The sequence below is a fragment of the Chamaea fasciata genome, unplaced genomic scaffold, assembly GCF_029207755.1.
Source record: "Chamaea fasciata isolate MVZ Bird 193981 ecotype frontalis unplaced genomic scaffold, bChaFas1.0.hap1 SCAF_18, whole genome shotgun sequence".
Classification (NCBI taxonomy): Eukaryota; Metazoa; Chordata; class Aves; order Passeriformes; family Sylviidae; genus Chamaea; species Chamaea fasciata.
The window spans coordinates 9,698,405-9,713,065 of NW_027094103.1; the positions used below are offsets into that span (position 1 = coordinate 9,698,405).

The 14,661-nt window shown below is 53.2% G+C and overlaps 2 protein-coding genes across 2 annotated transcripts in view; one reads left to right on the plus strand and one right to left on the minus strand.

The window, feature by feature from the left end:
• KCTD10 (potassium channel tetramerization domain containing 10) lies at positions 1-12,846 on the plus strand. The gene is made up of 7 exons (XM_066199550.1): positions 1-69; positions 1,688-1,901; positions 6,545-6,714; positions 7,194-7,280; positions 7,853-7,905; positions 8,673-8,868; positions 9,492-12,846. Exons 1-7 carry the CDS (start codon positions 67-69, stop codon positions 9,708-9,710), a joined length of 942 nt encoding a protein of 313 aa, XP_066055647.1. The 5' UTR covers positions 1-66; the 3' UTR covers positions 9,711-12,846.
• MYO1H (myosin IH) overlaps positions 12,836-14,661 on the minus strand; it is a 26,342-nt gene continuing 24,516 nt past the window's right edge. The window contains exons 31-32 of the mRNA XM_066199549.1: positions 14,022-14,121; positions 12,836-13,443 (exon numbers count right to left, since the gene is read on the minus strand). Coding sequence (XP_066055646.1) covers positions 13,420-13,443; positions 14,022-14,121 — 124 coding nt within the window. The 3' untranslated portion in view covers positions 12,836-13,419. The remainder of the gene's footprint in view (positions 13,444-14,021; positions 14,122-14,661) is intronic.

Here is a 14,661-nt window from a genome sequence, read left to right on the forward strand (position 1 = left end):
GGCTCGGGGCGGAAGTTCCCGCCCGGCGCTCCCGCTGGCTCGGTCCGAGGGGCTGCGGCGCCGTTCATGGTGAGCGGGGAAAGGGCGGCCCGGGGCCGCGGGGGACGGGCCCCGCGGGGCGGGGATGGGCTCCGGCCCTCGCGGGGGAGGAGGGGCGGCAGGCCGATGGGGGACGAGGGAGCGGGGAGGGGGCTGAGAGGGGCTGGGGGGCTCCGGCCCTCGGGGGAGCTGAGGGACTCTGGGTCGGGCTCTCGGGGGGCTTTGGGCCGTGGGAAGGGGCTGAGGGAGGCGGAGGGGCCGCGGCCCGCGGGTAGCGGTCCTGCCCGGGGGGGCGTGCGGGGCCGCTGCCCTGGGGAGGGGCCGGGCTGAGAATTTGGGCTCCGGCCCCCGGGAGCCGTGCGGGTGTCGGGCTGTGACGGTCCCCAGGGCCGGGCCGGGGGCGATGTCCAGCCCCGAGGTTGGAGAGAGGGGTCCCGGGGGTTGTCTGAGCCCCGGGGGTCGCGGTGGTCACGGGCTGGTTGGAGTGTGGCCGGTGCCCAGCGAGCCCCTCGGCCTGGGGCCGGTGCTTTGGGGAGGGCAGGGCTGGGGTTTGGGGTGCAGGGCCGTGGTGCGCTGTAGGATCGATCCCCTCTGGAGCCCCGGGCCCATCCCTGCCCAAGCTGGGGTGTTCCGCTGCCGGAGGGAGCTGGAATGTGAGCTGAGGCTGCTGCCTGTGCATCCCAGAGAGGATGGGATCATCTCTAGGCCATCCCTCCTCCCTCTCCTGCGCCACACAGCTCCGGCTCCATTGGGAGTTTCATGGCAGTGAAGCAAAAATCCTTCGGTTCATCTGATCCCGGAGCCGTGGGAGCTGGAGGAGCAGGGATGGAAGGGGTTAATTATCCCACCCTGTCCCATCCTGAGGGAAAACAGAACCAGGGAAGTTTCATTTTGCGGCTCTGGGGGAATCTGTGGTGCTGAAGCCACCATGTGCCTGTGCCAGTGTGACCTCGGTGACAGGAATGTGGCTGGAGGCTGCTCTCTCCGGCTGGATTTTGGTGCTCTGAGCAGTGTGGGAGGGCAGGGGAGAGCAGGAAAAAGCTCCTGTGTGCTCTCCCTGTTTGGGAAACCTGTGGGTATTCTGCATTTTAGCACTTGGGGATCTGTTTGATTTCTGTATTTGGCCTCCCAGGAATCATCTGCTGCACTTGTGTGTATTGGGAATTGCCCAATTCCGTCCCAGATTATTGATGGAGTAAGAGCTTTAAGGGAGTTGAGTAAGAAATGAAAGCAGTTGTGGGAAAGCATTGGCTTTGCAGTGCAAAACCCGCCTCAGCGTTCCCAGGGTTTTTTTTTCCCTGGGGAAAGAAATGGGGGCTGTGTCCACGAATGTCCTTCAGTTCCTGTCAGTGAAACATTTAAAACACTTGAGAATTTCACACAAAGAGCCGCGGGAGGAGCCGAGGTGTGAAACACCCAGTGGGAACAGGAGTGTCACTGCCAGGCTGGGAGCTGCTTCCTTGAGCAGGGAACTCCTTCCCTGGGCTGGGAACTGCTCTTTTGGGCTGGGAACTCCTTCCCTGTGCTAGGAATTCCTTCCCTGGGCTGGGAACTGCCCCTTGAGCTGGCAACTGCTCTTTTTGGGGTGGGAACTCCTTCTTTGAGCTGGCAACTCTTTGCTTGAGCTGAGACCCCCCTGTCCTTGCAGGAAGAGATGTCGGGAGAGAGCGTGGTGAGCTCAGCGGTGCCGGCGGCCACGACGCGCACGACGTCCTTCAAGGGGAGCAGCCCCAGCTCCAAGTACGTGAAGCTGAACGTGGGGGGAGCCCTGTACTACACCACCATGCAGACCCTGACCAAGCAGGACACCATGCTCAAGGCCATGTTCAGCGGGCGCATGGAAGTGCTCACGGACAGCGAAGGTGAGGATCGGGGTCATCCCAGCGCCCTCCGCGTCCTTCCCGGGCAGGGAAAGTCACTGGGGTGGTGGAGAGGTCAGGGGAAATTCTGTTTGTGAGGTTGGAGGGATGGAGGATCTCTCCTGCAAGGAAAGGTTGGGAGAGTTGGGGTTGTTCAGCCTGGACAAAAGGCAGGTTTGGGGTGAGCTGATTGTGGCCTTCCAATGCCTGAAGGAGCCACAAGAGCGACAGGGAGAGGATATTTGTAAGGCCCTGTAATGGCAGGACAAGAGAATAAGTTTGGATTAGATATTGGGAAGAAATCTTTCCCTGTGAGGGTGCTGAGGCCCTGGCACAGCCCAGAGGAACTGTGGCTGCCCCATCCCTGGAAGTGTCCAAGGCCAGGCTGGACAGGGCTTGGAGCAGCCTGGGATAGTGGAAAGTGTCCCTGCCCGTGGCAAGGAGCGGACTAAATAACCTTCAAGATCCCTCCCAACCCAAACCATGCTGCTGTTCCATGATTCCGTGGTTATACAGCTGGGAAAAATGTAGAACAAAAGACAGGGATGACCTGAGTGGTTGCCTAAACAGCAGAAGGACACTAAGAAGTCCCGTCAGGCCCAGGTGGCACCTGGATCACCTTTTCTTTTCAGAATACTGACAGTAAAGCTCTGAAGCCCATGGAAAAAGGTGGAGATAGTGATTAGGAATCTTTGAACTGGGATTTGTGTGTCCACTTGGAAGCTCAGAATGCCATTCCCTCTTCTTGTCCCCTTGTTTATAAACAAAAGATAAAACATGCTCTGAGCATAAGTATTAATGAGTTAAAAGCTGATCTTTTTTTAAATGAAACAATTTTCTTGTGGGGCTGTTGACAGCTGACTTCCCTAAAACAGAGTCAGTTGCAGACTTTTCAGAAAATTTGGAATTTTATCTCCACATTCCTGTGTTGTGGGTGTGCCAGAATTTAATTGGAAGCTCAGCTTTATTTTCTGATGTTTTAGCCATAACAATATTTAAGGACCTTTCTCTTCAACAACAGCCTCTTCAAAGCTGAGCCTGGAGGTTCAAACACCCCCTTGGGATTAGTTAATTATTATTTGAAAAATTTGTTTGAATTTGCTGAAAATAGAGAAAATATAGTACAGGATGAGGTGGGTTGGACTATGTTGTGAGTGCTTTAAAATAGTCTGTTTAGAGGTTTATGATAAGCTTTCCTGAGGTAAGAGGAAGTGGATTTGAAGGAAAAAAAGTAAAAATACAGCCTGATTAGCTGAATATTCCTGGTTTAGCCAGAAGTCTTTCTATTTAAGCTGGGGAAAACAAAGCTGTGTTGTTCCAGGTGTAATCCCAGGCCAGGATAAAGCAGGAATGTGGATGCTGTGATTTGGGGCTCTGGATCAAAGAGTCTCTGGGATACTTTTCCTGGATACAGACCATGGAGGTTGCATAAAAAAAAGTCAGTCTGTGGGTCAGATTTGGGAAAAAACCTGTCAAATGGGAATCAACACCTTGATTTGGATCACTGGAGGACGGGAAATGTTGTGGAGCCTCTCCCCTTGCTAAACTTGAGGTGGATCTTCCTGTCCCTCCCTGAAGCTGCTTCACTGAATTTGATAATTCCAGACTTCCCATGGTTGGAAATGGATTGGAAATTCCAAATTCATTTTGGAAACTCATTCTGGTGTGATCACAGTGTCCTGGGCAGGTGCAGAAGGGCTGAGACATCCCAGGGCTCAGAGGCCCTGGAAGTGCAGGTGCTGTTTGCACCCTAAATCTGAGGATAACTGGAGTTTCTCCCACTAAAATATCACGTTTGGGATGTAAAATCCCAGGTTTGTTTTGCTGTGACTCCCACAGTGTCTGTGTGGGATTGTTCCATGGAACCAGTTTGTGTTTGAAGAGGAATTTGATACTTCCTGTATGTTGTAACACAAACACTCCCATTGCAGCAGTTCTTGCTTTATCTCCCCTTGCCTGGAAACTGGGACAATAGCACTGGGGCTGCTGAAGGAAACACTTTTTATCTGGAATTCTTCAAAATCCTCCTAATTGGTCACACCCAGAACCTGGCAGCAAATGAAACTGTTTTTTAGGAGAAGAAGCCAGGCTTGGGGAGCAACTGGAAGGAGTTGGGTTTAACTAGTCTGGAATGTGGCACACGGTGTCCTGCTCTGTGTCTGGGATTCAGATCCCAGCTCCTCCTCCCAGCTGAACAATTCCAACCTGCTGCTCCTCAGGCTGGAGGAGAAAAGTCTGGGTTCCTCTGGCTGTGGGTGGTGGCAGATGATTGTTTTCAGCTTAGAAATTATTGATGAACTGTAGCAAATCAGCACATTTGGATCGGTTTTTTTTGGATGGTCGTGAGCAGGGAGAGGGATGTGAGTTTTCCAGGTGCATCCACTTGTTTCCAATTCTCTTTTTTTCCCCCCTGACCCCCTGCTGCTGTTGATGGGGAAGCTGTTCCTGATCCAGCTGCTGATAAGAGAGTGAAGCCTCAGGCAGTGTCCAGTGTCAGGCTCCTGTTTCACCTGCCAGGGCTGGGTTGGAAAATGTCTGGTTGTAGCTGGAGTGTTTGGATCCTGTCCCTGAGGATTCCTGTGGGACAAAGATGAATTTCCTAAAGGTGTGATGTGTCCGTGGACAGAGGCAGTGTGGGGAGGGGGTCTCTGCCTCTCTGCCCAGGTGGAATCTCACCTGCAGAGCTGCCTCAGCCCTGGGGCCCAGCACAGGAAGGACCTGGAGCTGCTGGAGAGAGGTGATCAGAGGGATGGAGCAGCTCTGCTGGGCGTCTGGGAGAGCTGGGGTTGTTCAGTCTGGAGAAGGAAAGGCTCTGGAGTGACCTAAGTTTGGCTTCCAGGGCCTGAAGGAGCTGACAAAAAGATGGGAAAGGACTATTTGCAGGGGTGGCTTCAAATTGCCAGAGGGCAGGAAGAGATGGGATATTGGGGCTTGGAGCAGTCTGGGACAGTGGAAGGTGGCCCTGCCCGTGGCAGGGGGTTGGAACTGGATAAACTTGAAGTTCCTTTCCACCCCAAACCATTCCATGGTTCTGTGTTCCATACAGCCCATGGATTCTGTGTCTCTTCCTAAATGGATCACAGGATGTTTTTGGAACACTGCAATTAAAAAAATAACTCTAAAAGGCTTCAGCCCACTTGTTGGCTCTGCTGTGGTCGAGTGGCAGCAGGGTCACTTCCCTGTGACTCATCTCCTTTGGGCTGTTTGGGGGTAACAGAAGAGTTTTCAAAGCTCTTTTAGTGGTCACTCAGATTTTGCAACACTACTGGAAGTGTTTTCTCATCCCCACATGAAAATGAGCAATTCTGCTTCAGTTTCGCCATCTGTAAACACAAAGTTGCAGCAGATTTTTGCAGCCTATGAGGAATCACAGAGGAGTTTGGGGATGGTAATTCTGCTCTCAGCTGGCCTTTTACTTTCCTGTGTGCTCCAGTGAGCTTGGGAAGCAGCTGCATTTGTGGAATATTGATGTCCTGGTTTACTACTGTGGCTTGTGCTTCCTCTTAATCACAGAATCCTGGAATAGTTTGGGTCAGAAAGGACTTTATACTCACCTTGTTCCACCCCTGCCATGGGCAGAGACACCTTCCACTAAATCTCCTACTAAAATGGGATTTCTTGCTTTCCATGCTCTGCACTGCCCAATGGGCTTTCCTGTGCTCTAGTGGGATTAGCCATTAGCCTGGATCAGTCCTTTGTTCCATGATTTCTGTCTCTAGTTTGTTGTTCCAGCCTGTAAAATCACACTTGGAGCACCCTTTGTGTTGTCTGTGGACAGCAGGAATGAGGGAGCTGGGGAGCCTGGAGCGAGCTGCTGCTGAGTGCCTCCTTTTCCCTCAGAAAGGGCCGTGTTCCCTTTCCAGATTGAACCAAATGTTCAGACTTTTCCCTGTAATTCCATTCATGCAGAACACACAGGGGCTGCTTTAACCTACTTTCCTTATTTGTCCAAAAAATGACTCCTTCCCCACAAGCGTTTCCTCGCTGCATTCCTGAGCCTCAGCCTTTGAGAGTGGCCATCTGTTCACTCAGGGAAACTCCGGCCTCGGCACTGCCTGACTTTTCCAGGGTCCAGCCTGATCCCAGCAGCGAGAGGTGAAATGTGGACCCTGCACCCACAGCTTTGGTTGGAGCTCTTTTCTCCCCTGGAAAAGAGAAGTCTCCGGGGAGACCTTGGAGCACTTTGCAGTGCCTAGAGGAACTCCAGGAGAGCTGGAAGGGGGATTTTGGACAAGGGCAGGGAGGGACAAGACAAGGAGAGATGGCTTCCCACTGCCAGAGTCAGGGTTAGATGGGATATTGAGTAGAAATTGTTCCCTGGGAGGGTGGGGAGGCCCTGGGTGCCTTGGAAGTGTCCAAGGCCAGGTTGGACAGGGCTTGAAGCAACCTAGGATAGTGGAAGGTGTCCCTGCCCAGGGCAGGGGTGGGACTGTATGATCTTTTAAGTTCCCTTCCAACCCAAACCATTCCATGATTTTCTTCCCACCACGGCCCTAAGCTCCAGCTGTGCCACGCTCTCTGCTCGTATTCCCCGTTCCATCCTCACGCTCCCAGTTCCATCATGTCCTTCACCAGTTTTCTCTGTCAAAGGCCTTTTGCCACATTCACCTCAGCTTGTCCTTGCTGTGGCCTTCCTGTGTCCCCAGGCTGGATCCTGATCGACCGCTGTGGGAAGCACTTTGGGACAATCCTGAACTACCTGCGGGATGGGGCCGTACCGCTGCCGGAGAGCCGCCGGGAGATCGAGGAGCTGCTGGCTGAGGCCAAGTACTACCTGGTGCAGGGGCTGGTGGATGAATGCCAGGCAGCCCTGCAGGTGGGCACGGGGCTCAGGGACAGCTGGGGGTGGGCAGCAGCATCTGGGCAGAGCAGGATTTTCTCCTGGTCTTCGTGTGGTGGTTTTGGAGGCTGGGATGGAAATTGGAATAGTTCGTGTTGCCATCTGCTGGAGTCTGGTCACATCTAGGAAAACCAGCTTCTTCCCAGAGCTGCTGGGAGTCCTCTTGTGCTCTTTGTTATGAGGTTCCCACCTTGGGTTTGATGCCACTGTCACTGATGTCCTGTCTGAGAGAAGCCCCCTTCCAGATCCTGGTGTTTAACTGGGCACAGGACATTCAGTGGTGGGGAGCAGGAATGGATACCTCAGGTGCTCCCAGAAGAATGGTGCCTGGCAGCCACAGCCCAGAAACCACCACAGGGACAGACTGACCCCTCAGCAGAGATCATTCCCAGGAAATGTGCATGTTCCCTGGGATCTGCTGTCACTCATCTGCTGTTTGGTTCTTGCTCCCACAGAACAAGGATGCATACGAGCCTTTCTGCAAGGTCCCGGTGATCACCTCCTCCAAGGAGGAGCAGAAGCTGATTGCAACCTCCAACAAGGTGAGAGAGACTGGGATGTGCCATGGGAAGAGCTGGGGGTGTCCAGCCTGGATAGGAGAAGGCTTTGGGGAGACCTCAGAGCACCTTCCAGTGCCTAAAGGGGCTCCAAGAGAACTGGAGAGCTGGACAAGGGATGGAGTGACAGGATAATGAGTGGTACCTTTAAGCTGAAGGAGGGCAGGATTAGTTGGAATATTAGGAAAAAATTCTTCTCTTGAAGCCCTGGCTCAGGTTGCCCAGAGAAGCTATGGCTGCCCCAGGATCCCTGGAAGTGTCCAAGGCCAAGTTGGACAGGGCTTGGAGCAGCCTGGGATAGTGGAAGGTGTCCCTGCACATGGCACGGGGTGCTGATAAGACAGAGGGAAGATAAGAATAGATGAGGATCCAGTCCCAGAAGGGGTGGGGAGGGATTGCAGCCCCATTGCCAACCTGTGCATCACAGGTTTGCAGTAACACCACCAAAATCCCACTGGCAATTTGCCATTGCAGCTTCTCCGTGGGGCCTTGGGCTGAGCTGAGGTTCCAGCTCTGGCTGTGCTCCCTGGAACTCATCTGTGCTTTGTTTCTTACAGCCAGCAGTGAAGCTGCTCTATAACAGAAGCAACAACAAATATTCCTACACCAGGTAAGTGACTTCAGCTGGAATTGTTGGAAATTTTTCACAGACTGAAATCCACTATAAAAGTTTCCTTTTTCTTCCCTCAGACCTGATGTCAGATTGGTGTTGGCAGGCACTTCATTTTTTCCCAATTAATTTCAAACTAGAGTCAGAAGGGAGTCTGCTGCCATCCATGGAAGGCTGAGGCTGTGCTATTTCTGTGCCAGAGGAGTTCCTCTAATCCTTAGGTGCAGCTGGCAGAGACTCCTGGCCAAGTGCTGTCTGCATTCCCATGGATTGCAGTGTGGTAGCTGAACACAGAGAGCTCAGTGAGTGGTGAAATCATCAAACTGGGGGCCTTGTCCTCTCTTCCTTATAAGTTTCCTGACATGAGAGTGCCCATCCAGGCTGCTGAGCTCAGGAATGGTTTGATTTGGCTGATAGGATTGTGCACCTGGGTGAAATGGCCTTGGACAGCTGTTCATGGGGCTGTTGCTGTTGTATTGCTGCTGCTTCAGGTTTTCCTGCCTTTAGTAGTGAGATAATAAGAATGAATTTCTTGGGTTTCTCCCATCCCTGGAAGCATCCAAGGCCAGGTTGGACAGGGCTTGGAGCAACCTGGACTAGTGGAAGGTGGCACAGGGTGGCACTGGATGGGCTCTAAGGTCCCTCCAACCCAAACCATCCTGGGATTCTGTGACACAGGAATCTGGGATCTCAGGGTTGTCAATGCTCACTGCTCCCACTCTTTCCAAGTGCTCTGTAAATTCCTGCTGCTGCCTCCATTCCCACAGCAACTCCGATGACAACATGCTGAAGAACATTGAGCTCTTTGACAAGCTGTCCCTGAGGTTCAACGGGAGGGTGCTCTTCATCAAGGATGTCATTGGGGACGAGATCTGCTGCTGGTCTTTCTACGGACAGGGCCGCAAGATCGCCGAGGTCTGCTGCACCTCCATCGTTTATGCCACCGAGAAAAAGCAGACCAAGGTACAGGAAAACTGGGAATGCTCCAGCCTGGCACCCTGACAGCTCAACAGGCTGGCATTTTGTCATTGTTCAGCACCTCTGCAGGATAATCAATGCATTGAGAGTGGGGCAGCACCTGGAGCTCATGCTGGGGGTACAGCAGGAGCTGCCTGCTCAGGGCTTGTTGGTATATTCCATAATGCCCTGTGGTATTCCATAATGCATGGTGATGTTCCATAATGTTCAGTCCAGCTCTATCTTCAGACAAACTTGTGCTTTTAACCACATTTGGATTTGGGAGTTGCAAGTAGATGGTCTAGGGTTGGAACTAAATGATCTTTAAGGTCCCTCCCAACCCAAACCCCATTCCATGGTTCTACACCCCCATGTAAGGAGGGATCCAGCAATGGCACACCTTCCCTGTATTCTTCCCTTTCCCAGGAGACATCTGCCTGGTTCTGGTAAAAACCCGACTGGTTGTTGGTCTCAAAAGCTAGAAGCAAAAAATGGAATAGAAAGGAATGTGCCTGGAAGGATTTCTGTGGCTGGGGTGCAGTTAAGGAATTGCAACACCAGGTATGAGGAATCCAAACCGAGGTAACCCGCTGCCTGCAGCGAGTGACCTTCTCTTCCTTGCCTGCCAGGTGGAGTTCCCAGAAGCCCGAATTTACGAGGAGACCCTGAACATTCTGCTGTACGAATCCCAGGATGGGAGGGGGCCGGACAATGCCCTCCTGGAAGCCACGGGAGGGGCTGCAGGGCGCTCCCACCACCTGGAGGAGGACGAGGAGCGGGACCGCATCGAGCGCGTGCGGAGGATCCACATCAAGCGCCCCGACGACAGGGCTCACCTGCACCAGTGAGCCTGGGGGACCCCCACAGCTCTGGGGAAGGGGCTGCCCTGCAGCAGGACCAGGCAGTGCAACTCCTGTCCAGCACAGTCTGTAAATTGTGATTTGTAACAAACTCTAGGTTATATTTGGGGTATTTAAATGCGGTAGTTGTAGGGCGAGGATCCATGAGGTTACTGGGCAGCCTGGAAGGGCCTGTTGAGCAGCTGGAGAAATGCCCAGAATTTTTAGCACTCTTGTCGTTGCTGTTTTGTGCTGGAGAGGAGGAGGACTGGCTTCCTGTGGCTTTGGTAATGATCCTGCACTTTAAAAACCAAAATAACAAACAAAAGGTCAGCCAGCCACCCTCCTGCCCTCCAGACACTCCCTGACCCTCCTGGGCTGGGGGCACAGGCAGGGACCTGGACCCAGGGCTGCTGCACAGCTCCTTGGCTCTTGGGAGAGAGCTTGGGAGTGCCTTGGGTGACTCCTCAAAGAACAAATGGCACAGACTGATGAGATTCCTGCAGTGCTGGGGAGACAGGGACCCCCTCAGAGCTGTGGGAGGGAACAGGGGCTGCTCCCTTGGGTTCCCCACAGCTCTCAGGATCTGCTCCTCCAAGGGTTCAGTGGAGCTTCTGCAGCACTGAGCTGGGGACACCCACCCCTGTTTTATCCCTATGGTTCAAGGTTAAAATTCCTCCCAAAGGAGGAGAATCACGAGCAAATTGTCCACGGTTGCTTTCCCTAGGAGTGGTGTTGGTACTGGTCAGTGCTTAGAGCTTCTGCCTGAGCCTGGATCTCAGCTGGGGGATTAGTTTCCAGCAGCTCCCAGGTACCAGGAGTCACAGCAGGTTCAATCCCCCCTTGCTGGGGGGTGTTGTTGGGGGCAGCAGCCCTGGTTCCCTTCTGGAACTGATCCAGGAGCGTTGGCTTGCTCTGAGCGAGGGGAAACAGAAGCAGGCAGTGACCCAGAGGCAGATATTCCCTGTTTGACTTTTTCCTGAGTCTATTCCAAGTTTTTCCGGCCATGGCAGCTGTGTGTGGAAGGGCAGAGCGTGGAGAAGGCCACTGCACTGTGGTTTTCTGTGTGTGCTTTTCTCTTGTCAATGAATATTTTATCTACCTCCTTGTCTCCTGTTGCCTGTTGTGGAGTCAAGTGACAGCCGTGGTGGGAGGTGGGGTGTCATTCCGTAGGGCTGGCAGCATTGCCACAGCTGTGACAGTTCAGGTCACCAGCCCTGGGAGGGAGAGAAACCTGAGGTAGGAAGTGTTAAACTTGCGCTGCAGCAGCACCTGTGGGTGACACCAGAGCGCTCTGCCCTGGGTTAGAGTTTCTTTTGACCCTTTCTCTGGAATATTTAGCACTGGCTTTAACAGCCACACTCCTCTGGAGCAGCAGCTCTGTGTTCCTGCTCCGAGGATCCCTGCTCCCGGCTCAGGGCTGCTAAGGACATGGGAACAGTGTAAAAACCAAAGGTGCTGCAGCAGCACCAGCCACGTTCTTCTGCTCCACAGAGCTCCTTGGTGGAGGCTGAAACACACCATGAAATGGCTGTGCAGCTCTGGATCATCAAGTAAAGCTCAAAGATTTCAAATTTAATCTAAGGCCATCTTTCTAGTAACCAAAGACTTCTCCACATTGCAGGCAGCTGCCGGCTGTGGCAGGTGGGGTGTTGTACCTGTCTCCTCTCCTCTTTCTCCTGCAGCTGCTGATTGTTCACTGAGAGCTCCACAGTCTCCCTGGGGTTCAGCAGCTTCAGCTCTGTCCTGACACCTCAGGGTGTCTTGTTTGGGTTGTACTTAAACCTGTTTGCAGCAGCCTGTTGGGCTGGAGCAGTGCAGAGGGGGAAAGGGCCAGTGCCTCTCCCCTCAGGGCTGGCATAAGCTGAGGGCAAGGCAGGGAAGTCCTGGATTGCTGTTTCTCCAGCGATTTCTTTGACACATACTGGTGATCACTGGGCTGCTACTGGGCATCATCTGGAACAGCCCTGCTGCCCTTGGGGGTGGAGGCTGTGTCTCAGCAGAGGGTGAACAGGGACCAGTCCTGCAGCAAACCCTGCTCACTCCAGCTGGGAGCAGCTCTCCAGCAGGCTCAGGGCAGCTCATCCCTGGCTGTGCTGACCTGCAGAGCCCAGTCCAAATCCAGTCCTGTGGGGCAGAGCAGCTTCAGCCCCAGGAGGTGACACCAGTACTAAGCACCTGACGGGTCACAGCTACGTGATTAACTTCTCTGTAAATAGATCCTTAACTGGCTTCAGGCTTTTCCCTTTCAGGTTATGCAAACTAAGTTCTTAAAAACCAGGGGAAGGCTGTTTTTAATCTTTGTACAGCGCTTTGTAGAGTTGTTGATTTAGCAAAGTCACTCCAGGAGAGTTAAAGTTGCAATTTCAGTTTTGTTACTGCATTTGTGGGCAGACTCTGCCTTAACTCACTCCTGAGCTCACCCTTGGGGTGCTGGAGTGGTGCAGCCAAGCTGTGCTGTCCTGGGGACTGTCCTTTACCTGCTGCCCCTGTCCTTGCTCTGGGCACACCCTGGTCATGCCCTTGCACAAATGTTCTCAGTCCTGAGCCTCGTTACTCTAAGTGGTTTTACTCTGAGCTCTCAGGTGCAGCTGGGGCTCAGGGCAGGTGTCCTGGGCACAAGCAGCTCTTCAGATTATCCTCCCCTGCCTCCCAGTACCAGGGAGAGCAGAGCTGGCTGCTCCCATTCTCCAGCACCAGCAGTGACAGCACAGCCCAGGGGAGCTGAGGAAAGTCTCCCTGGGGAAGGGATTTTGTCCCCTCCCAGCTCCTGACACAGGTGGGGCTGCACGAGGAGGGGACAGGGACCAGCCCTGGTGCCCCCTTCCCACCTCTCTCCCTGTAGCACCAAAGCAGCTGCTCCTGCACTTCCCCAAGGCAGGTTTGGATCCCCTGAACCACAGCACCCGGGCAAGGCTCCAAGCTCCCATCCTACCTTAGAGCAAAGCGTAGGTAGAACCTTTCAGTCTTAATGGAATTGTTTCATGGACAACAGCAAATTCCTGTTCTGTACAATCATTCCCACCTGTCCAGACTTCTGCACAGAACAAGCTTCAGCTGGATTTCAGTGTATGGTTGATGTTTGCAATATGTACTTTTGTTTTTTTTAATATAACACAATAAATTAGAAGATATTTCATATTTACATGCGAGTCACTTTATTGCTTGCTTGGAGCTCGATGTCCTCATGGGCTGTGTGGCTGGAAGAACTTTTGGGATGAAATATCAGATCTCCATCTTAATTAATGTCAGTTTGACCTCCCAGCCCTCCCTGTGGGAGAGGCTCCAGCTGTTGGGATTCTCTCAGGTCTTTTCTTTTTGAGGAAAGTTGTTTTTAGAGCAGGGTTAACACTGCTCTGCACTTCTTGCAGTGCTCCTGAGTAGTGACTCCAAGTACAGCTAGAGAAGCCTTTTGGCTTCTGTCCTAATCCTTCCTGACCTCTCAGAGATGGAGATTTCACCTTGGAACTTTGGGGATAAATGTCCCTGTGACCGTGTAACGAGCGTCTCCTTCTGGGAACGTTACAGCAACATCAGGGATTTTATTTATCTATAGCTGAATAGTTTTAAGCTATAAAAAAAGAGCCTAAAACATGCAAACAAACTCTCAAATCACAGCAGCCCTGTGGCATCAAAGATTCCAGGGGAGATGTGAGGGCTGGTCCCATCCTGCAGGCTCCTTTCTGTTCCCAGCCAAGGGAACAGGAACTGGTTCTCATCAAGACTTTTTTGGGGTTGACACCTGGGAGGAGAAGAGGAAGGAGCCATTAAATCAGGAATCCTCAGGGTGCGTGGGAAGGGAGGTGGTGGTGGAGTTCCTATTTGCCCTTTGGTACTTAGAGACAATTCCCTCCCTCTGGTCTGCAGGATGGAGAACTCCACCTGGAATTCTCCCTTGGAGCTGTCAGCTCCTCAGAGGCCCTGCTTGGGTGACAATAAGTGCCTTCCCTCCCTCCCTCCCCCAACCCATTTCAGGTGCAACTTGGTCGAGGGAGTTGAGATGGAAAACATCCCCTGAGGCCTCATTTTGCTGGTGCACATTGACTTGGGGTCAGACTAAATTCTCTTAAGTGCCCACAACCAGGAACCAGCCTTGCTCCCCCATCCCTGGGCAGATTCCTGCACAATCCCTGGAGCTGCAGCTCCCAGCACTGTTGTGGATCACCTCATGCTGGTGACAGTGACAGGGTGGTCACTTCCTGCTCTGGGAGGGGACTCAGTCCCTCCTGGACTCCCAGGAAGGGAGGGCTGTGCTCTCTGCAGGTGGAGATCCAAAGGAGGAAGCACCAGGTGCCTCCCTGTGCTCAGCTGGGGCCTTACCACTGTGAGCTGTCCAGTTTTGTCCTTGAAGACCTGAGGCTCTGGCCCCGCAGTGAACACCATGGTCCCCTCCTTCCCGGAGCCGACGCGGAACCGGAGGCTGGAAGCACAGAATGCCCCTGGAGAGCTCTCCCCACAAGAGGCTTTACTCTAAACCCCCTTTATTTCTGTTCCCTGGGCAAATCTCGTTAGAGGAGCAGATCAGAGCTTCCAGCTTAGGTGAATTTCCTAAACAATTGCATTATCACAGTGAGCCCAAGGGGCTGATGAATGGAACAAGGCTGCCCAGCCTGGGCTTTTGAGTGTTCCTGGTGCAATTAAGCACTGAAAGCTAAGCAGATCTGACCTGGAGGAAAGCACTGAGCACACCAAATCTAATTAGAGCTGAAACGCAAAGGCCAGGCTGAAAAGCTGGAGCAGAAGTGCAGGTTTCACCTGCCAGCTCCAATTCCCAGAGAGGCTGGAGACACGGACCGCATCCACCTGCCAGGAGCTTGGGGCTGGCACGGGGAGGAATCACATTTTGGGCCTCTTCAATCCTTCTGGGAGAGGAGCATTTGTCCTGAGGTGACCCACAGCTTCCCAGCTGGCTTTCCTGAGGCTAATGGGATCCCCTGTGGAACCACTAAAGCCATGACCT

Coding starts and splice junctions, on each gene's coding strand:
- KCTD10 (XM_066199550.1), top strand. Junction 7,281..7,852: donor TGATTGCAACCTCCAACAAG/GTGAGAGAGACT, acceptor TGTTTCTTACAG/CCAGCAGTGAAGCTGCTCTA. Junction 8,869..9,491: donor CCGAGAAAAAGCAGACCAAG/GTACAGGAAAAC, acceptor CTTGCCTGCCAG/GTGGAGTTCCCAGAAGCCCG.